Consider the following 22,493-nt stretch of genomic DNA (forward strand, 5'->3'; position numbering starts at 1 on the left):
TAATGACTTTGCTCATGTTCAGACTTACTTAGATTTTTTAAATGAGTGATCTAACTGTCTAACTGTGGTATATGGATTTCAGGATCAGCAAGTGTAAAGCCTTAAATTTTCATGGCAGATCATTGTATCTCAATAACTCTATTTATATGGTCGAAGATGCTGGAAATCAATTAGAGAATGTCTTTGTTGAAAGAACACTCAGAATTTATATAAAAAACAAGCTTAAATGGACCGACCAAAATAAATCAAGCAACACTAAAGACTAATATGGTTTTAGGAATGGTTAGCAGAACCTTTAAAAAATGGAATGTGGGTATGTTTCCCAAACTTTACACAGCTTATGTTTGTCCTCTGCTTAAATAATACGCACCGGTTTGGAATCCATTCTTTAGGAAAGACATTTAACAGCTTGAACAGGTACAGAGGCGTGTTACTAAGTTACTGTTGCAGTTGTGGGACCTGATTTATAAATCACGCCTTGGTAAATTGGGTTCAACAACTTTATATGAATGCAGAATAAGAGGTGACTTGATCTAATATTTTAAATGTTCCAAGAAATTTAATATAGTTAAGTGGCAAAATCCTACTCTCACCCCATTAACAGCCAATGACGCAGTTGGTGGTCTACACGGTGCGAAATACAGAACCACAGAGAGATTACTAGGAATTCAGTCAGGCATAACTTTTGTAGTAACAATTGTGTAGTGCCTTATAGGGAACAGTCTACTAGATTTTATTGTTGCTTCAGAGTCAATTGGCCATTTCAAAAATAATTATGAAAAATGGTTTAATTCAATTGTTTGTCGGTCTACTATAACTGGGTTTTTATTTTTGTTTGTTTTGTTTTTCAACATTTTCACTTCCAACAAGACTGTAAGCAACCAATATTAGAGTTGGAAGTTACTGGAAGAGAAAATATGAAGTTTATAGAGCAAGATAACAAATAAGTATTTTGGAGCATTTAGTAACAGTTACATTAAAAGGATGAGAATTGAATGACAAATAACACGAGAATTAATTTAAGTAAAGTATTAATTATTTTAGCTTTTTCTAAACTAATTTATCAAGTTTTTAGGGGCTTTTGCATAATTATTTAAAATATATCGCACAATATTTTATGATGATTATCTGGGGTAATTTGGCATATGTTGGTTGTTTTATCAGCAAAAACTAAAATATTAGGACTTGATTTTATATTATTTTTGTCTAATTTGAGTTCTTTTTGGAAATCATTGTTAATATTTCGAAATTTTCTTGATGTCACATTTAACCTCTCGGAAAATTCTTATAGGACTTATAAAAAACCTAATGATGAATTATCGTATATTATATGTTTTTTTTTTTTTTTTTTTTTTTTTTTTTTATTCACCTCCTCAAGGCCAAGAAGGCCACTACAGATGAGGAGGCTACTTAATAGTGGTTATAGCCCTCTCTCAACTCTATAACTCCGAAACACGAACCTCGTCGAACAAGGCCGCTGCGCGGGGAAACAAGTTGATATGTATATAATTAATATAAATTCAAATCATCCCCCTCAAATTTTAAAACAAATTCCCATTTCAATTAACAATAGACTAAATCAAGACTCTTCTAATGAAAATATTTTTAACTCTTCCAAACACGTGTATAAAGATGCTCTTAAAAAAAGCAGATTTAAAAATTACAAGCTAAAATTTGAAAAAAAAATTGCAAAAAAGCAAAATAGAAATATAAATTGCACAAAAATTTTAACAGAAACACTATTAAAATGAGCTATATCTCTACGAAAATTATTGAAATAATTATAAAAGGCCACAATTTTGCATTGATTAATAAAAATAAGTTTCTTAAAGAAAAAAATACTGAAAATTGTTATTGTAAGCAAAAAATTGACTGCCCTATGAATGGCAAATGCTTATCAAAAAATATCATTTACAATTGTTTCCTCACAAAAAAACCCTGATAAACAATATATTGGCTTAATCTAGGGTAAACGTAAAAAACCTTATGAGAACCAACAACAATCTTTTAAACATAAAAAATACTCAAAAGAGACTATATTGTCAAATTATATTTGATAACTAAAAGAAAAAAATATCAATTTTAAATTAAACTGGTCTATTCTAAAAACTGGGCCTACCTTTAATAACATTACCAAAAAATGTATTCTATGTTTACAAGAAAAATTTGAAATTATTACTTATTTGGATCAAGAAAATTTACTAAACAAAAAATCTGAATTTATTTCTTAATGCAGACATGAAAATTAGTACCTTTTAAAAAATTATAAAAACAAATTTGTAAAATTAAAAAATTATAAAAACAAAAAAAAAAGTTATAAAAACCAGACTAAAATAATCCTAATTCTAAAGAACTCCTTTCATGATTAATTTTTTTATTTTAACGTAATTTACTTTTTAACTTATTCAATTTGTCAAAATCAATTTTATGCCAATAACTAAAAAGTTTTTATCACATCTTATGCATTATTGGGCATTAGTTTTCAACATTATTTTTAATTCCTCCCATAAAAATCTGATAGGAGAGAGATCTTGTGATTGGGGAAGCTAAATCATTTTATTTAATATTTGACCGTTCTTGAACTCAGTCAAATAACTTTTCTAAACAATTTTTTTTTAATTTTTTTAAGAAATTGTTTTAGATTTTTTAAATCTAAAACAATTTCTTGAAAAATATGTTTTAGATTTAAACTTCAAGTTATTTTCTTCTGAAAAAATGAATAGCTTCTCATTAACCCATTTTTCCGAAGGTATAGCATAATTTTTTAAGTGCAAGTTTTTTAAGTGTAAACTTTTTAGGTGTAAATTTTTTAAGTGTGAAGGTATAGCAAAATTTTTTAAGTAAACTACTTTTGTCATTACTCCATCTATTTTCACCAGTGGCATTCTAACAGCCCCACACCTTAACACTACATCCACCATGTTTTACAGTCAATAGTACACATTATCATAAATTCAAAGATTTCTTTTTTGCAGACAAACAATCTTATCTTGAAACCAAAGATTTAAAACTTTGACAAGTCTGTCTGCGACTACAGTCATTGATGGTCCATTTTTTATGTAGTTTTGCCCACTTTAGCATATTTGTTACTCTTATGATCTTTATTAAAGCATTTTAAACAAAATACTTTTTTTTTAAAAAAAGTTATTCAAATAGTATTAACTTTTTTTTAAAAAAAAGTTAATACTATTTGAATAATTATGAACAGTAGTGTGTGTATATATATATATATATATATATAGATATATATATATATATATATATATATATATATATATATATATATATATATATATATATATATATATATATATATATATATATGTATATATATATATATATGTATATATATATATGTATATATATTAGTGATGTGCGAAATTCGAAACTTCGATTGCAAATTTGAAACTGACTTTTAGTTTTGTTTCGAATCGAACTTTTTTTTTAGTTTCGAATTTTCGAAGTATAGTATCTTTGTTTCGAAGCAAACCCAAAGTTAATCGAATTTTATTGTTTAAAAGTGAAAGAAAAAAGTTATACAGTTCCACAAAGGCGGATAGTAACGATGGTAAATGTCGAAGTATTGTCTGGGAATTTTTTAGTAGACAAAAAACGAATGGCAATAGAATTATAGGCATTTGCAAAATAGGAACATCCAAGTTACCTGTTCAGTGTCCAACTGGAGCAACAACAGGTCTTTATGCTCACTTACGTGCTGCTTATCCGAAAGCAAATAAATAGTGTGTAGCGAGAAATGAAGAGAATCGTAAAAGAAAACTTGCAGAACAAAAACTGAAAAATGAAAATAAGAAGCAAAGTAAAGTTGATGACCTTTTTAATAAGAAAGCACATTGGTCGTCAAGTCATCCAAATGCCATCACTATAACGAATTCGGTTGGTCGCATGCTTGCTCTAGACATGTTGTCATACGACTTTGTAGAAGGCAGAGGATTCAAAGAACTGATGAAATTAATGGAACCACAATATCTGGTGCCAAGCAGAACTACGTTTTCAAGATCAGTTGTACCTGAGTTATATTGTAGTGTAAAACAGAAAACCGCTAATGAAATATATCAAGATTTTGAAGATATTCCTTCATATTCATTCACGACTGACCTGTGGGCTTCGAGGGCGCAAGATCCATTTATTTATTTCTGTTGGTCATATGTAAGCCCTGAATTTGAGCTAAAGACATTTGCATTAGAAAACAAGACGAAAGCATTCTTGAATCTTTAGACAAGACTATTGATAATTGGGAGCTTCCTCGGACTGTTCCAATATATGCGTTGCATGATAATGGCAGTAATATGAAAAGCGCCATGAATCTCTCACAATCATTTTATGATCTTTCTTGTTTTGATCACACTTTACAATTAACCATCAATGATGCCGTGAGTGAAATTGATGGAATGCAGACTGTCCTTTCCAAAAGTCGTCGTATTGTGTCACATTATCACCATAGCTGCCAGGCTACACAGAACTTGCACAGAGAGCAGAAGCGATTAGGAAAGGTAGAAGAGAACTGATAATCAATGTTGCTACTAGGTGGAACTCGGATTACTTTATGCTGAAGAGATTATGCGAAGAAAAAGATCCTATATCTGCAGAGCTAGCAATAAGTGAAAAAATTGATAACTTGACTAATGCAGACTTGCTGAAGGCTATCACACAATTCTAGCTCCATTTGAACGAGCAAGTAGAGAATTATGTGGCAAGAACTACCCAACATTGTCTATGAAAATTCCGGCTTTGCATGGCTTAAATCAGCAATTGCAGCGATTCATCAATGATCCTTCACATAAGGGTTGTGGTGTACTTATTGCTCGAAAATTAAAGTTAAAACTAGACCGACGATTTCCGCAATTCATATCAGCTTTGCCTGATGCAGCATGTACATTTCTTGATCCACGCTACAAATCCATCTTCTTCTCTGAACAACAGCAAGCTACTGTTGTAGACAGTCTTCATCAGTACTCTAAGGAATTCCGATCTCGTGGCGGTACTGGTGTTGGTGGAGGTGGACATTGTGCCTTGAGCGATCATGACACGAACTTAATTCAAGGTACAATTCCAAAACTATTATGTTTTATGTTACGTGATTAACACAGATTAAGACTTGATGGTAATGGTAATGGCCTGCAGTTCTGATTTAACTATCAGATTTACTGCATTGTGGTTTAATTTAATTACAGATGAATAATAAAGCAATAATGCATAGGTTTTCATTTCTGTTTGCTATTTTAGTTTTACATCTATTTATATTATATAATACTTTGTAGGAACATCTGCTAGTGCTGGTGCTCCCACTCCTGCTTTTAGAAGTGCTGGTTCAGGTCCTGGTCAGACATCAGCTGCAGCCTCCAAGCCAAGTAGTTTATGGGATGACTTCGACAGCATGCTTACAACAGCAACTGCGAATAGGATGCTGCCAGTTGATGATGCAGCTTCTGTGCAAGAGGAGGTCAGAATCTATATGATTAAACCTCCTATTGGAAGGAACGCCAATGTACTTGATTAGTGGAAAGTTAATCATCACCATCTGCCGAAACTCTCAAGAATAGCGAGGGCACAATTGGCTATTCCAGCAACTTCTGTAAATTCGGAGAGATTGAACTCGACGTCTGGTAACATTGTTACAAGAAGGCGATGTAATCTACTCTGCGAGCATGTGGCTGAACTAACTTTTATTCATAAAAATTTGTAGTATAGCACATAGCAGTAGCGTACCGAAGCCAGACTGCCCTGCCAGCCACAGTCAGTACAGTACACTGTAGATTAAGGCTTCGGACTTTCTGGAACAATTGCCTATGCATGTACTACTACTTTACATAACTGTATAGCATTTGCATTCATTATAGCATTTTACTTTTACTTGTATTGTATTATCTGTTAAACTATAACTGTAAATATAACACTAGTCCTAGTCTTTATTCTATGCACTGCATGCAAGTACTTGACTTGATTTTTTTTAACTTGAATTATTACACATTGTAATTGTATTGTATGATACTAGTCTCATTTGATTTCATTCACTTTTATTTGACTCTAGAGTCTAGTCTGTGTTGCTTAGTATTTTGTTTACATTATAAAACTGCAATATGATTGGTTATTAAATATAAAATGTATGTTTCATTTCTGTTCTGTGTTCTGTCACACACTATAAATTATTACTATTTAAATACCAAATTTCAATATCAGTGCAGCGTACTTTCGAATCGAATTCGAACGAAAGTGGCTAAGTTTCGTTTCGAATTGTTTCGAAATTAAAATCCTAGTTTCGCACATCACTAATATATATATATATATATGTATATATATATATATATATGTATATATATATATATATATATATGTATATATATATATATATATGTATATATATATATATATATATATGTATATATATATATATATATATTTATATATATATATATATATGTATATATATATGTATATATATGTATATATATATATATATATATATATATATATATATATATATATATATATATATATATATATATATATATATATATATATATATATATATATATATATATTGTTAGTTCTTTGGCCTCAAAATTTATTTATAAAACATGATTTATAAAAAATATTTCAAAATATTTTATACTTTTAACTTACGGAGTTAATGAGCATAGCTTGCATAAACTTCACAACCTGTGAAAATAATTTAAAAGCATAAAAATCTACCATTACTCTTACCATACTAAAAAGTCGAGTTTTCAGGAAAAACAAAAAGTACCTCTAAAGTAACAGGCAAACTTATAGGTATTAAATTGTTGTACAAAATAAAAAATGTAAGAAATGTGAATCCAAAGTTTTGTTCCTTAAAATCTAAAATAAAATAAAAATTTTAAAGTTAAGTCTTATTTGCTTCATTAAGCTATTACTTTTAACAACGACTCCTTAAAATAGGAGTAGTAAACCAGGTGCAATCTGCACTAAAAAATAACCAATTGTGCATTTTAGTGCAACCTGTACTAAAAATTACCCAAAAGGCAAACTATACTTCAAACTTTAAAATAAGGCAGAAATAGCCAAAAAAAACTAAGTTGTTAATTGTAGAGAATCTAATATTGATATGCTAGGTATCAAAAACCAGAATACTGGTTGATTTTTTTATTGTTGAATACCGGTATTAAAAGATTCCAACAACAGCATTTGAGTATTTTAATAAATGTTTTTTAAAAATCAATATTAAAATGAAAACTGTATCTTTTAACTTTATCATAAGAAAACATGTTGAACTCATTACTACATTTAACTCATTATTACTCGCTTTTTAAAAGAATTATAAACCCAATTTTCTTTAAAACAATGTGTTAAGTGTTCTTTATTCTTATGTACTAGCTTTTTTTAGTGCAAGAATGATCTAATAAAAATGTGTTTACATTCCCATTTAATAAAGCCAATATATTTGAATGTTTAAAATATTTTTTGATATTGAAATATTTACTTAACTCCACTTTAGTTTAAAAAAACTGAACTTGAATATTGAGTTGATAAGAGTATGACGTTTACTCCTCATTCAAAAACGGAGATAAAAATTTGGTTTTATTTTTTGTTATCAAAGAGAAAAAGGACATAAAATGTAAGAAACAACTGTTTTGATACACATATTTAAAAACGAAACATGTCACATCATCAAAATAAGATGTTATTGAACTTGCTGGTGAATTGTAAAAACAACTTGTTGATTTAAAACTTGATATACTCTAAAAATTCCTACTAGACCTACTAGTATACTACTAACTATTCCTATAGACTCTAAAAATTCCATAATATTTAAAATCATTTGAGCTTGGATAATCAGGATGATTTAAACTAATAAAAAAAGCAAACTTTCAGTCAAAGACAAATGCACATCAAAATATTTTTAACATACAAAAATTTGTTTTATTTTCAGCTTTTTTTTTTTTTTTGGTCAAGTTCATTTAACATTTGTGTTATATAAATTGAATCTCAGTTTTAGGTCTTATTGTTGCCATTATTTTAATATATATTACTATATACAGGATTTTAGAACTTAATTAAATAAAATTAAATTTTAAAACTTTTATAAAAAATACATACATTTGTTTATCAGTTTTTAAATAATAAAAATAATTGATTGCTTATAAATTTTACACTTATATCATAAAGTAAACACTTTATTCTTGGATAATCTTGATATTTAATCTTCTTGATTATAGTTTTTTATAGTTTTACAAGATTTCTATCAACTGCTTTCTTGTTCTTTAAACTTTCTTTTCTCTTTGCTTTCTGTTAATCCCCAACATAAATAGTGGTTGCTTGCAACCCGTTAACTCCTAACATAAATAGTGGTTGCTTGCGGCCTTGTTTGGAGTAAACTTATTTTAAAAAAATTAGCCATTGAATCACTTTATCACAAGAATACAATGATTAAAATTATGTTTGACAAGCTAAGTGAAATTTATCATTGAGAAAAAAAACTTCTTAGTGGATTAAAATATCACTGGAAGAAGAACGAAGTTTAATTTTTTTTATCTGCATAAAGTCTTAAAGATGATAACACAAACCTAATAAATTTTAATTTAAAATGAGATTTATCATTTTACTGTTGTAAATCAGAAATAATTTCAAAAGGCAGCTATTAAGAAACAAGCTCAAGAAATTATTCACTTTGAGGTTAGTGGATCTGAGGCAATAAATTCTGAGAAATTAATAAAAAAAACATTTGTAAACAAACTACAACAATGCCAGGAATCAACAAAAATGCAATAACAACATAATTAAAAGGCTAAAAAATAAAATGAGACTATTTGAAGATAAAGGTGTGCAAGGGAAATATCTCCAACAGGTTTACGTTTTTCTTTTAGCAGTTATGCCAACTAGCATTAAATACAAAAGAGTTTTTTTGGCTGCTTTATTGTGTAAAAACAAAAATAATTAAATGAGTTTTTTAAAAATCAATAAAAGTAAATAAATTTACAAATTATGAAGGAACTATTTGATAGAACTTTTATCTCTTTTATTTTATCTTTTATCTATTTATTATTATTATATAATTCCATTAAAATTTTTAAAAAACCAAAAGTTTTCTCGTCTGCACTGCAACTTGTTTAAAGTTACACTAACTTTAAACAAGTTGCAGTGCAGACGAGAAAACTTTTGGTTTTTTAAAAATTTTAATGGAATTATAAAATAATAATAAATAGATAAAAGATAAAATAAAAGAGATAAAAGTTCTATCAAATAGTTCCTTCATAATTTGTAAATTTATTTACTTTTATTGATTTTTAAAAAACTCATTTAATTATTTTTGTTTTTACACAATAAAAATTTAAACAACTTTCTTAAATACCAGTATTTTAGTATTATATTTCTATAATAAAAAATACTAGTCTTGATTTTCTGGGCAGAAACAGATACACTAGTTAATGACTTGTGCAACCATTAACTAGGATAACTAGTTAGAAGTTGTTTAAAAAATAGAATCAAGTATTGAAATTAAATGCTTTAGTTAAAACTTAAAGAAAAATGCTAGTCTAATTTCTGATAAAACTCTTAATCAACATGCATAACAGATTAAATAGATTTATATTCGACTCAACATTTATTAAACCAAATCAGTTTAAACTGATTTGGTTTAACAGATGTTTAGGCAATTCAAATACACATCAGCAACAAATTAAAAAAATATGGCTAAAGTTGCTGCTGTTTTTAATAAACTTTTAATAAAGGATAACTAAAAGAATGACAATATTATTTGTCCTTATGCTAACAACAAAATTCATTAAAACCAAAAACTAATGCCGTTTTGATCATATTCTATGATTCAATTATTAGTAGCTAATTTTTCTTTTTTTATTGTTTTAAATAGTTTGAGTAATTGAGTAAAATTTTAATTAGTTTAATATTAAAAGCTGTAAAAAAAAAAAAAAATAGAAGTTAATAAGCCAACTCTTTAAAAAAAAGTAATCAAGTAATAAAGTTGAAACTTAAATAGTTAAGTTAAAACTTATAGAAAAACCTAAATTCAATTTCTAATAAAGTCTCTTCTTAACCATATCATTTTTTAAATTTAATTTAAATAAGTAAAACTATCAGATGTTGCTTGTCAATTTATATGGTCAATTTATATGGTCAATTTATATGGTCAATATATATGGTCAATTTATATGGTCAATTTATATGGTCAATTTATATGGTCAATTTATATGGTCAATTTATACGGTCAATTTATATGGTCAATTTATATGGTCAATTTATATGGTCAATTTATATGGTCAATATATATGGTCAATTTATATGGTCAATTTATATGGTCAATTTATATGGTCAATTTATATGGTCAATTTATACGGTCAATTTATATGGTCAATTTATATGGTCAATTTATATGGTCAATTTATATGGTCAATTTATATGGTCAATTTATATGGTCAATTTATATGGTCAATTTATATGGTCAATTTATATGGTCAATTTATAAGGAAGAGTCTGCTGAAAACTACTAACAGATGTTGCAGATAATCTTTAATGAAAAACTTTATTTTTAAGAGCTAATAAAATTGTAAAATAATAAAAGATGTTTATTAACAGACTTGAAATTTCTAATTTCTAAATTAAATGTTTAAATTAAAATAAATAATCATAGTATTATAAAATTATATGATAAATAATAATATATTATATTAAATAATTATATTATACCAAATAATCATAAATAATTATATTATATTAAATCATCATATTAAATAATTATAATATTATAAAATTATTATTATAAAATTATAATAAATTTCTTTACCACAAGAAAATGTGACATCTCGATATAACTATAAATTAAATGTTTAAATAAAGAATTGTGTGATTTAGTTTGTAACATTAAATAAAAAATTAACTTAATAAAATTCTAAAAAACAATTTAATATTTTTTTGGAAGAGGACAAAAACAACTTTAAAACATCTAAATATATTTTACAAGTATAATTATTTTTTTAATAAAAATATCCCATACACTACAAAATGTATATTAAATAAAAATATCCCATACACTACAAAATGCATATTATATATATAATATATTATAATAGGTTTAACAGTACTGTTTTAATAAATTATTTACTTGAATTTTTTTCTTATTTAAAAATATTATTAAAAAATCTTGAATCTTTTAATGACATTTTTAAAAAACTTAATTTCAACTATAAAATTGAATTGCAAAATGATACGATTGTAAATACAATTTCTACTTTGTTTTTTATAGCAAATTATGGAAAAAATCTTGAGATAATAAAATATATGTTTTGAATAAAACCTCAAAAGAAATTTTCAAGTATTTTATTAGAATAAAGACTTATTACAATTTGGTTAAAAAGTTTTTTTATTAATGTTTTTTTAAATAAAAGAATTTTTTCCATTTATGAGTTAAATTTATAGAATTAAATAATAATTTTTTGTATTAAATAATTTGAAATAATATTTTTTTGGATTTGTTTTTATTACTGACCTCTCATTGAAATTATACAATCCATTGCAAAATTAACTAAAGCTGCCTCTTTTTATATATATTTTTTTCCTGATTTCTGGTTTTTTACTTATTTTAAAATCTAAGTTTATGATCTTCATTTTATGACCTTATTTATTCTTGTATAGAATGATGTTGTCAGCTTAGAGCTAGTTCTTCTAATGATAAACTTTCTCATTTAGATCCAAAAATGCATTCTAAATATAGCTGGACTAGTTTTCCCATTTTTGCAAAGTTAGATCTCTTTCTCTTTTTTTACAAATATTACTATGGTCATTTTTTGAAGGAGCTTTAACTTCTTGTTCTATCAACTAAAACTAAATCTTACACTGTATGAAATAAATAATGTATGCAAAGTTGCATACATTAACTATTTCATACAGTTGTTGCATACTGTTGCAAAGTTGCATACAGTAGCAGTTTCATCATGTTGAAAAAAAAATTTTAATTTCAAAAAACTCTTTTTTCCTTGAACATTGATGCTTTGGAAATCTCTCTAGTCTTTTATGTTTTCCTAACTTAGACAACAGTCTCACATCACAAGGTGAGGTGATTTAATTAAATCACGTCACCCCCATCCCACCCTCACCCCTTGTTAGTACCCTTTGGTGTTCATTGAAGTTTACCTTTTCTAGTTTGCAATTAGAAAAAATTTGTTTTCTCTAATTGCAAACTAAACTTTTTGTTGATGACATCTAATAAAAACACTTACAATCAAATCCAAGATACCAATCATGATGATCATCTATATTAAATTATAAAAAAATTGGTTACTTTTATAATCTATAATAACAATAGGTTACTTTTATAAACTATAATAATAAATTAAAAATAAAACTATTTATCAATGATGTAGTGGTACAAATTGATGCTATAGTGTAGGTATATAATGATGTTACATATATATAGGGGTTCAAGCAAAAAATAAAAGCAAGTGAAACTGTAATGGAAAGTTTAAATAGTGGATTTGATCGAAAGGAAGCAATTCAAAAACGTATTTTTGCTGTATTAGCCCAATTTGTGGTCCCTAGTATCATAATGAGACCATTTTGCGGTCCCTAGTAATGAAAAAAATCTTGAGAATCCAGATGTCTACATTTTATTTATACTTAGTTGAAAAATATAGTTTGAAGTAAGCAATGATTTTTATAAAATAAGATCCTTGCTGAGTCACACAAATAAAATATTTACTATGTCATACAAAAATTTTAAATACCTGTCCATTTTTTATTTCCTATTGCACTGAAAAGTGCTAAAACTAATAATAATCCAAACAAGAACAATATTTGAATGTTTGTTTTTCTATCAACATTTGATCGTTTAATTGGTGCAGCAGTGGCATTCTATAAATATTTAAAACAAATTTGAAACAGTTTGAGATTAGATTAGAAAATTCAGAACAAAATAATATGAAAGTCAAAAAAATTTTATGAAAATTGAACGAACAACTTATAAAAGTTTTACAAATTTTAAAAGAAATTTAATGTTATAACAATTATGAATAACTTGTTATTGCTAAACTCTCTTGAGAAATATCGTAATTGTTACATTGTTAATTGCTTTTTAAATTTTCTATTTTATTGTATGGTACTATACAACCATAGAGGTTAAAAGATGTTCTTATTTCATTTACACAATTTGTTGTTTCTTACACAATTTTTTTCTTATATATTGTTAGAAATATTTTAAGATTTTAAATAACCAATATATTTGCTATTCTCTTAGCATAAAACTCTTAATAATTTTTAAGCTAACCGTTATCGCAATAATGGTTAGCTCTTTCTATATTTATGAACGGTAATGTTCTCAATGAGTCATCTACCCTTCATCTTTTAGGATTAACTCTTACTTCCAATCTTTCTTGAAAACCATATACCAAATCGATTGCAAAATTACCATCTGCTAAGGTTACATCTCTTTATTGCTCACCACTTTCTTACTCAGAATTTTATTTTATATCTCTATAAATCTCAAATCTGTCCTTGTATGGAATACTGCTACCATATCAGTGGCGAATCTTCCAATGATGCCCTTTGTTTTTTAGGCTAGGTGCACAAACGCATTGTAAAAATAGTTGGACCTGCTCTTGCAGCTAACCTCCAACCATTGTCACATCGTCATAATGTTCCCTCCCTTTCTCTTTTCTATAAATACTATAATGAGCACTGCTCTAAAGAGCTAGCATCTCTTGTGCTATCTACTAAACTTATTCTTGGTTATTTCCCATTCAATTAAGTCTCATCCTTTTTCTGTGACTGTTCCTAAGTGTTCCAAAAATTCTTATCCACCTTTTTTCCTCAAACATCAGTCCTTTGGAACTTGCTTCCTTCATCTTGTTTTCCTGATTCATATAATTTGCAATTTTTAAATCGTCTGTCAATCATTATCTTGCCACATGAATTTTATCTTTTCTATTCCAGTAACTTCCAAATCTAATAGTGGTTGCTTGCAGTCTTATTGGAAGTGAAGATGTTGAAAAAATAAAAATAATGCTATTTTAACAGTCTAGCATTCTGCTGTTGGATGTTAGATGTTGTATCAAATACTACTACGTTTGCTGCTCAAATAAGGCAAAAAAATTTATTTAATTAATAAAATTCTAACTAAATAACTAAATACTAATACTAAATACACATCCTTCTGTACATACAAATATTTGTATGTGCAGAAGGTTTTACTACACACAAGACCATTTTATCTCAGTCATTAATAAAATACTTATTTATCAAGAAGCAAAAATTTATTTTTGCTTCTTGATAAATAAGTTTATTGTTAAACTTATTTATCTTTATTGTTAAACTTATTTATAAGTTTATTGTTAAACTTATTTATCAAAAAAGTTTATTTTTTAATTAAAAAGTTTTCTATTTTGGTTTTAATGGAAGTCAATTTTATAATTTGTTGTTTATTAAAGTCTTTTTTCCATCTAGCTTTTTAATTAAACCTTTTATCTATAGTTAAATATATATACAGAGTGCATACTAAGAAAAGTATATATGCATATTAGTAACGGCAAATTTTCTTATTTAATATTTTGATCTAAAACATTTGAAATGCTTTAGCACATCAGTTAAATATTTGAACAGATTTTTAAATATTTGAAAAGATTTTAAAACATTTGAATAAATTTTACTAAATAGTTTCAAACATTTGATGGCTCATTGAAGTTCTTCAATATTACTTTTGTTTATTACAAACATTGTTTCAACAAATTTGTCTTCAATAAGGTATCACTGCAATATCAATTTACAACACTGCAAAGTTGCAGTGATATAAGTTAATAAAGGTACCAGGTTTTAAATCTATAACCTGCTAAATGCTATTTTATTAAATCCTTCACTTAAAAATTTTGTAAAAAATTACATTAAAAGTTTTTTTAAAAATGTCTTATTATATTGTCTCCAAAAACTCACTTGTAATAACTTAGATTCGTGCCCTGTGTAAACAACTAAACCTAAATACAAAAAACAAAAATTATTTTCATAAATTATGTATTATTTAAAAATGATATTTTCAAACAAAGGGGATATTTTTAAAGAATAATATTTTTATACAAAAGGATTTTTTTAAACAAAGAGAATATGAAAAACATACCAAACACCCATTGTGTGTTCCTAAGTTGAGCACCTCTTAATAGAACTTGATCACCAGAAAGGGGGACGGCTCTAATAAATATTTTTTTAAATTAAAGCAAGTTAAACATAAATTTAACTTAAGTTCAACATAATTTTTTCAGGTTAAAAATTTTCATATAAAATTTTTTTTACAAGCAAAGTATTAGAATTTAAAAACAAACAATCTTTTTTTATGTACACTCCCAGGCTGTAGCCAATAATTTTTTCAAGACGTTACTTGGAAATGATTAAAGAAAAGCTGACAAAAAAGCAAAGAGCATGAAAAAAGAAGACTTTAAAACTATTGTATTGACAAATAAATGATAATTACAGTAAACTTAAATGTGACACAAAAAAAACTTGGCAAGTGGAACACTTTTTACTTTTGGTAAGTGGCAGGTTGGAACAACCTCATTAGGGAGCAACCAAGATAAAATTTGTAGAAACAGAAGTAAAAAAAAAGTAGAAACAAACACAATTAAAAGGCGTTAGCAAATGCTAATATTGTAAAGGATTTGATTGCTTCCAAAACAGGTAAAAGAAAAATGTATAAAAAATAGAATGCTCACTGAGTTGGTTACTTTCAACATAGCTGCAAGCAACCTCTATTTAAGTTTGGAGTTAGAAAGTAAATTAGAGAGTAAATTGTACAGATTTGGAGCTTTAATGTTTGAGAAAAAACACAATGAATAAAATGTTTTTTTGAGTATGAGACAGTTATAGTAGATTATGTTTTGGTAGAGAAAACAAAAGATCCTCGCTTAAGCAGCAACCATGGTAAAATTTGTAGAAAAAGAGAAAGACAACCAACAGCGGGATTTAAGCTTGGCAGTTAGATCTAACTATATTTACATTTTCAGACCTTGTCTAAATGAGAAACAACATCAGAATTTGGTACAAAGACAGGTAAGCAACTTAAAGAGGTTTTTTATAAAGGGAATATGATGGTTACCAAGTCAACAGTAGAACAAGAGAATCAAAATCTGATTGTCAGAAGTTGTTGAACTCAAGTTGAGATATGAAATGTAATTAAAAATTTAATGATAATATTAATTAAAAAAAAACAATAGTTAAAGGCATCAGATCCATCTCCAAATATTTTAAAAATAGGAACCACAGATACCATTTTCCAACAAATATATAAACAAGATTTAGCTATGCAGAAATAGTTTAGACATTAATATTGAAGTTTTTAAAATGAGAGTAATAGAGTAAAAAATAACTTTTTTGCAGTTTAAAATGTCCTTCATATAGTAATAAATGTCTTTTATACATAGATACTACCAGCCTAAACTCAAAACCCTTAGTAAAAGTATGCACTGAAACCTTAGCAAATAGTTTAGGTTTCAAGTATTTCAGTATGATGTCATCAATGATGCGTCATACATAGCTAAACCCTCACTTTTTTTATAACTTCTTAGCAAAGATGTTGATTAATGTGTTTCAAAAAATAAAAAGTTGGATTTTCTATTTTTTTTTTTTTTGTTGCTGTTATTTTTGAAATTTTTAAAAATGAACAAGATTGTGATGCCAGTTTCACTGTGCATATATCAAAATAACTTTGTTTAAAAATAAATACAAAATTCTTACTTTTTATTGTCTAAAACTATATTTCCAACAAATTCATAAAGTCTATTGTTTGGTCCTTCACACTCCAATCGGCCCTATAATTAATTAAAAAAAAAAATTATAAGAAATTTATAGAATAATATTAATGATCCTATTTCATTTGTTGTCCTTAAACATCAAATAAACAAGTTTGGAAATAATGATTTACAGAAAATAGAAGACTACTTCAGGAATTTGATGTTTTTCTGCAATAGAAAAAATATGCGAACCACTTTTAAAAAAAATAGTTCTCACAAAGAAAAATTAAGTTGGAAAAAAAAGGCCCTAGCCCAATAAGTGACATTGGTAAGGAAGGAGATGTGAACTTCTTGGTTAAATGCTCCTCCGTGTTGCTCTTTGGTAAAACCGATAGGTCTTTTTGGAGCACGTTATTAACTTTAAAAAAAATAATAAAACCATAATTTTTAGCTTTACAAGCTATTTAATTTTAAACCTAGAAGTAAAAACTTTTAAATCTAAAATTGCTGTTATTAATTGTTATTTTTATCATATTCTTTATATATGTTTGTTGATACTATTACAAAATTTACTAATTAATAAAATAAAATACTAAGTAAGGCCAAAATGAAAACTATAGAAATAAAACTCAAAAATTAACAAACAATAATTTAAAAAAATCATACAAATAATTCACTAGCTTGTTCCACAGTTGTACTTTCACTTGTAATTGGCAATGCCTACCAAAACAAAAAAAGAATAACTAAAAATTTTCTGCATAATATCTGTTTTTAGATATTATAATATATATTATATTATAATATCTAAAAACAGAATTTAGTAAAGAATATAAAAAAACAAACAAAACAAATAATAGATGCCCAGTAACTGTTTTAATCTTTAGATTTGTTTCACCATCTAAATTTGCAGTTTCAATGTAACACATTCCCATAGGTTCACTAAAAAAATGATTTTATAAAATTTTAATTTGCATTTTAAACAGGTCTGCATTATTCAGTTTACTTTGAACATAAAAAATTAAACCTTGAAGTTAACAGAATAAGATCAGCAGGAAAGAAACTTCCATTCACTACTTTGACAATATCACCAACTAGTATCTATTTATTGGAAATATTAAAATAATTATCACCAACTAATATCTATTTATTGGAAATATTAAGATAATTATCACAAACTAATATCTATTTATTGGAAATATTAAAAAAATTATCACCAACTAATATCTATTTATTGAAAATATTAAAATAATTATCACCAACTAATATCTATTTATTGAAAATATTAAAATAATTATCACCAACTAATATCTATTTATTGGAAATATTTAAATAAATATAACAAAGAAAATTATTAAAATAGAAATTATTTGATAATAACAAACATTTTCTGTGTGAAGTTACCTCAGTCCATTGAACATCAATTAGATGATTGTTTCGAATAACTAAATGAAACAATGTTTACAAAAAATAAGAAAAAAATCTTTAAATAAAGAACTTTAAAGTTGATTTTAGTGAAACCATTGAAACTAATATTTTATAACTAGACATTAGGGGCTGCCCATTTTTATATAATTACTAGGCATTTTCTGGAAAATCAATAATATAAAGACAGCATTTTTAGATGCACTAGATGAACTCCAGCTTTAAACTTCTATTTTTTCTTGTCTCTGGAATAAAGTAGTTCTAAAAATGTTGAGTGACCTATGATCTATAATAAGAAAAAAATTAATGAGATTTAATGATTTGGAACCTATTGTTTTTTAGTCCAGAGTTCCAAAGCCCTGGATTTCCTTGTCGAATGAATGAATGTCGAATTGTGTTACACAATCATTCATTCAACTTCATATAATTATTCATTCAACTTCATATAATTATTCATTCAACTTCATATATTCAAATTCATATAAACAACCATTCATTCATTCATATACACAACCATTCATTCATTCTTAAACACAACCATTTCCATTAGTAAAGCATATTATGCAGAATGTACAAAGCTATACCTACTTGCACAGCTTCAATAACACAGCTATATTGATTGAACTTTGCAGCCATTGCCATTAGTAAAGTTTTAACTAACTTGCATACATTTGATAGCTGAATATTTATTTGATATTATTATATAAAACATACTTTTGGAAAACACACTTCGATATTTTGTAAAAAGTATTAAAAAAATTAGTGCAAATAAAGTTTCTGATAAAAAATTATAATACCTTTAACAATTCTGTTATTGGTCTGATCATCTGCCCTGTGACGTTTCTAAAGTTACATTTTAATAAGTCTTATTATAAAATAATTAAATTATACAAACATAAAATAATATAAATTACAATAATATACAAATAATTAAATAATACAAAAAATACTATTTTAAAAAAATATTTTAAAAATATCTAAAATAAGTTACCAAATCTTCTACTATCTCCTTTACAGCAGAGCATGTTAACACAAATAACAAAGGAACTGCAGTAGTGTATCTTCCTGTTGGTGATACATTTGGAATTTGCTACAAACAAAAAAAAAAGTTTTAAGAATTGTTCTTGAAAACATTTTATCTCCCAGATAAAAATCTAGGAGACAAAAAAGTACATAAAAAATAAAATAAATAGTTTTTAAATATTATAATATTATATATATAATATTGTATAGGCCTTTGTTAATAGCTTAATGACGCAATATTTTTTTAAAACTTTAAACCAGTAATTAAGTTTGTTAATTATAAATATATTATTTTTAATATCTTTATTATTATTATTATTATTATTATCTACAATACATATTAAATATTATAACGTTTATGTTATTAAATCTCCCCATTGAGTATAAACTTTCCAAAAAACTAGTTAAACTTAAAGCTATTTAAATCTTACTAGACAACGTTTTTGTTGATTAATAAGCAAATATGGCTTTAGGAACCAACTTTAAAGAAGTTGCACGCAAAGCAGCAAAGCAAGCAACAGAACTAATCAGCGACAGCAACACTTTAAAGAAGAGTTACAAGCCCCTAGTAGGAAAGATGATTGAAACAGTGCTACAATGGGCTTTTAAAAACCTAATTCTAGATGGTATTGAATAAGAAAGGCAACTAGTCAAACAAATCAAATCGCTAGAAGGCGAAGTACCAACTCCCAAGTCAAACTTGAAGGCAAAACTCCAAAAAGCCAAAACAACATAATTAACTTATTCAAGTTGTCACCGCCGATAACAAATCTAGAAAAGAAAAAGAGTCAAATGTAATTGTCATTGGTCTTGCCTCATCCATAATGAACAATGACAAAGACGCTGTTATGAATCTCTAGGTACATCTTCACCTCACCACAAACGGCTATCGCAGCTGCTAAACAACCCATCGTCAGCGCTACTATCACTACAGCCAACAACGTCACTGATACTAGATCAACCAGCGCGTCAACCACGACCTCCAAAATTCAGATCTAAGCCAGATCAGCTAAATATCAAGACTGTCACAAAAAAGTGCAAAAAAGAAACACAACAGTTTTAACACCCACTCATTTATGGTTTTGGTTAAAACAACCTATGCTCTCTAAACAGCGCAAAATAGACAAGTTAACAGTAAGACTAGCAGCTATCCCAATAGAAAACTAGTTGCACACCATGTTTTTTGTCAAAACATGGTTCAAGAAAACACCAGATACAATCGTCAGTGGCTACCAGTTGCATCATGTTGATAGAAATGGCAGAGAAGGCAGAGTTGCCATCTACACGAATGATGACATGATGACATCAGAAGTCAGGATCAACCAACTGAATTCAAACTCAATAGAACAAGTGTGGAGAATAATAAAGTATGGAGGTAAATCGTTCTTGCTAGACTGCATCTACTGGCCTCATGATCACGACAACTTACTCCTTGCCAAAGTCATGGCATCTATTGCCACAGCTAAAAATGCACAAATGATAGAAAATTATTCAGCTATGCTCCTCATGGAGATTTTAATTTTAGCCACACGTGGTATGAGCCTATCAACATTGGGAGTAGTGTGGCAACTGCTGGTCACGTGATTGATGAAGGGTCTCAAGACTTTTCAAGAAGTTTCAAGCATGCCTTGCAGAAGGGCATTTGACAAAGTTGGCAACTTTCCCCACTTATGGCTAATCACACATCATATTGCCAACTCTTGAACTAATAATTTAAATGGTAGACGTACTCATCTGGCACTTCGTAAGGCACATTTGGCTGCATCCAAAAATGTGGCTAAAGTAACTCTTGAACTAATAATTTAATTGGTAGACGTACTCATCTGGCACTTCGTAAGGCATATTTGGCTGCATCCAAAAATGTGGCTAAAGTAGTGAAGTCGGCCATATTGACCATAGAGAATCAAAAACCAACCCAAAGCTTCTTCATGCACACATGCAAAACAAGCACGTGTGCACACATTTAAGACTTTATCAGGCACCTCAAAATGCCAGACAAATCTACTACATCTGAAAACACTGCCATATGCAAAATATTGAACAACTTTTTTTGGTTGGTATTCGATGTTGAACCTAAAGGACTTATGCCTTAATTTGACAACAACAGAATCCAAATGTATTCTTCTTGAAAGCAAAATAGCCATCAAAGAGGTTGAAACACGGCTTAAAGGTCTAGTTGAAATCAAACCAATGGGCTACGACGGTGTTCATCCACACATCTTGAAAAATTGTGCAGCTGCTTTTGCCCCTTAATAGTGCTTATTTTCAAGAAATCAATCAGACCGGAGAAGTTCCAGAACTATGGAGAAAATCAAATATAATGTCGATTTTTAAAAAAGAAAGCAAAATTGGCACTTTGAACTACAGGGCAGTATCTCTAATCTTAATCGCCTGCAAAATCCTAGAAGGAATTATTCACAATCGAGTTGCCTCATCGTGTTGCTAATAAATTACTTTCAAAAGCCCAGCATGGCTTCCTATGCAAATGAGGCTGCACAACTAATCTCTTGGAGACACGTGACATCATGACACAGGCCATTCACCTAGGTTACAATGCCGGCATTATTTATACAGACTTTTCCAAAGCATTTGATAAAGTTCCTCATCAATGCTTGCTACACAAACTGAGGGCACTCTGTATATGTGGTGCATTGTTGAATTATATAATTAGTATATGTGGTGCATTGTTGAACTGGATCGAAGCGTGGCTTTCAGATTGCAAACAACATGTAGTCATGAAAAGACATATATCAAATTGGGTACTTGTTTCAAGTGGAGATCTATTCTAGGACCATTATTATTTGCCCTTTTTATCAAAAATCTTCCAAACAACATTGCGTATCACATCAAATTATATGCAGATGATAGCAAAATCATTGGCATCATCAAATCTTATGAAGACTTTTTGATTTTACAAGATGACATAGACAAAGCTTTGGATAGCTGTCTGTCATCTGTGGTTAGGGTTGACCAGTCTGATGGTCAAGCTCAACCTCATGTTTATTCTAATGTTATCCAAATTATATCTATTTTTTAATTGGGGCTTGCAGTGGCTTGTGAATTTTAACTCTAACAACCCAGTTATTCTTGGATTTTTCATTCACTACTGACCCCTCATTGAAACCATATATACAATTGATTGCAAAGTTAGCATCTGCTATGCTTCTCTTTATCATGCTTGCTATTAACTTAGTCCAGATTTCATTCTCTACCTCAACAAATCTCTTATTCGTCCCTGTATGGAATGTTGTTGTCATATTTGGGCTGGATGTTCTAATGGTTGCTGTTCAAACAAGGTATTATCTCAACCAAAACATATTCTAGATTGACTCA

At 27.7% G+C, this 22,493-nt stretch overlaps 1 protein-coding gene across 1 annotated transcript in view; it reads right to left on the reverse strand.

Moving 5' to 3' along the window:
- LOC101236936 (phospholipid-transporting ATPase IB) overlaps positions 1-22,493 on the reverse strand; it is a 93,860-nt gene that overhangs the window by 56,534 nt on the left and 14,833 nt on the right. The window contains exons 4-16 of the mRNA XM_065811173.1: positions 19,129-19,227; positions 18,935-18,980; positions 18,117-18,157; positions 17,740-17,813; positions 17,585-17,654; positions 17,382-17,435; positions 16,720-16,793; positions 15,110-15,180; positions 14,929-14,969; positions 12,732-12,858; positions 12,228-12,260; positions 6,764-6,855; positions 6,643-6,678 (exon numbers count right to left, since the gene is read on the reverse strand). Coding sequence (XP_065667245.1) covers positions 6,643-6,678; positions 6,764-6,855; positions 12,228-12,260; positions 12,732-12,858; positions 14,929-14,969; positions 15,110-15,180; positions 16,720-16,793; positions 17,382-17,435; positions 17,585-17,654; positions 17,740-17,813; positions 18,117-18,157; positions 18,935-18,980; positions 19,129-19,227 — 858 coding nt within the window. The remainder of the gene's footprint in view (positions 1-6,642; positions 6,679-6,763; positions 6,856-12,227; positions 12,261-12,731; positions 12,859-14,928; positions 14,970-15,109; positions 15,181-16,719; positions 16,794-17,381; positions 17,436-17,584; positions 17,655-17,739; positions 17,814-18,116; positions 18,158-18,934; positions 18,981-19,128; positions 19,228-22,493) is intronic.

Source organism: Hydra vulgaris, chromosome 12 (assembly GCF_038396675.1).
Source record: "Hydra vulgaris chromosome 12, alternate assembly HydraT2T_AEP".
In the NCBI taxonomy this organism is placed as follows: Eukaryota; Metazoa; Cnidaria; class Hydrozoa; order Anthoathecata; family Hydridae; genus Hydra; species Hydra vulgaris.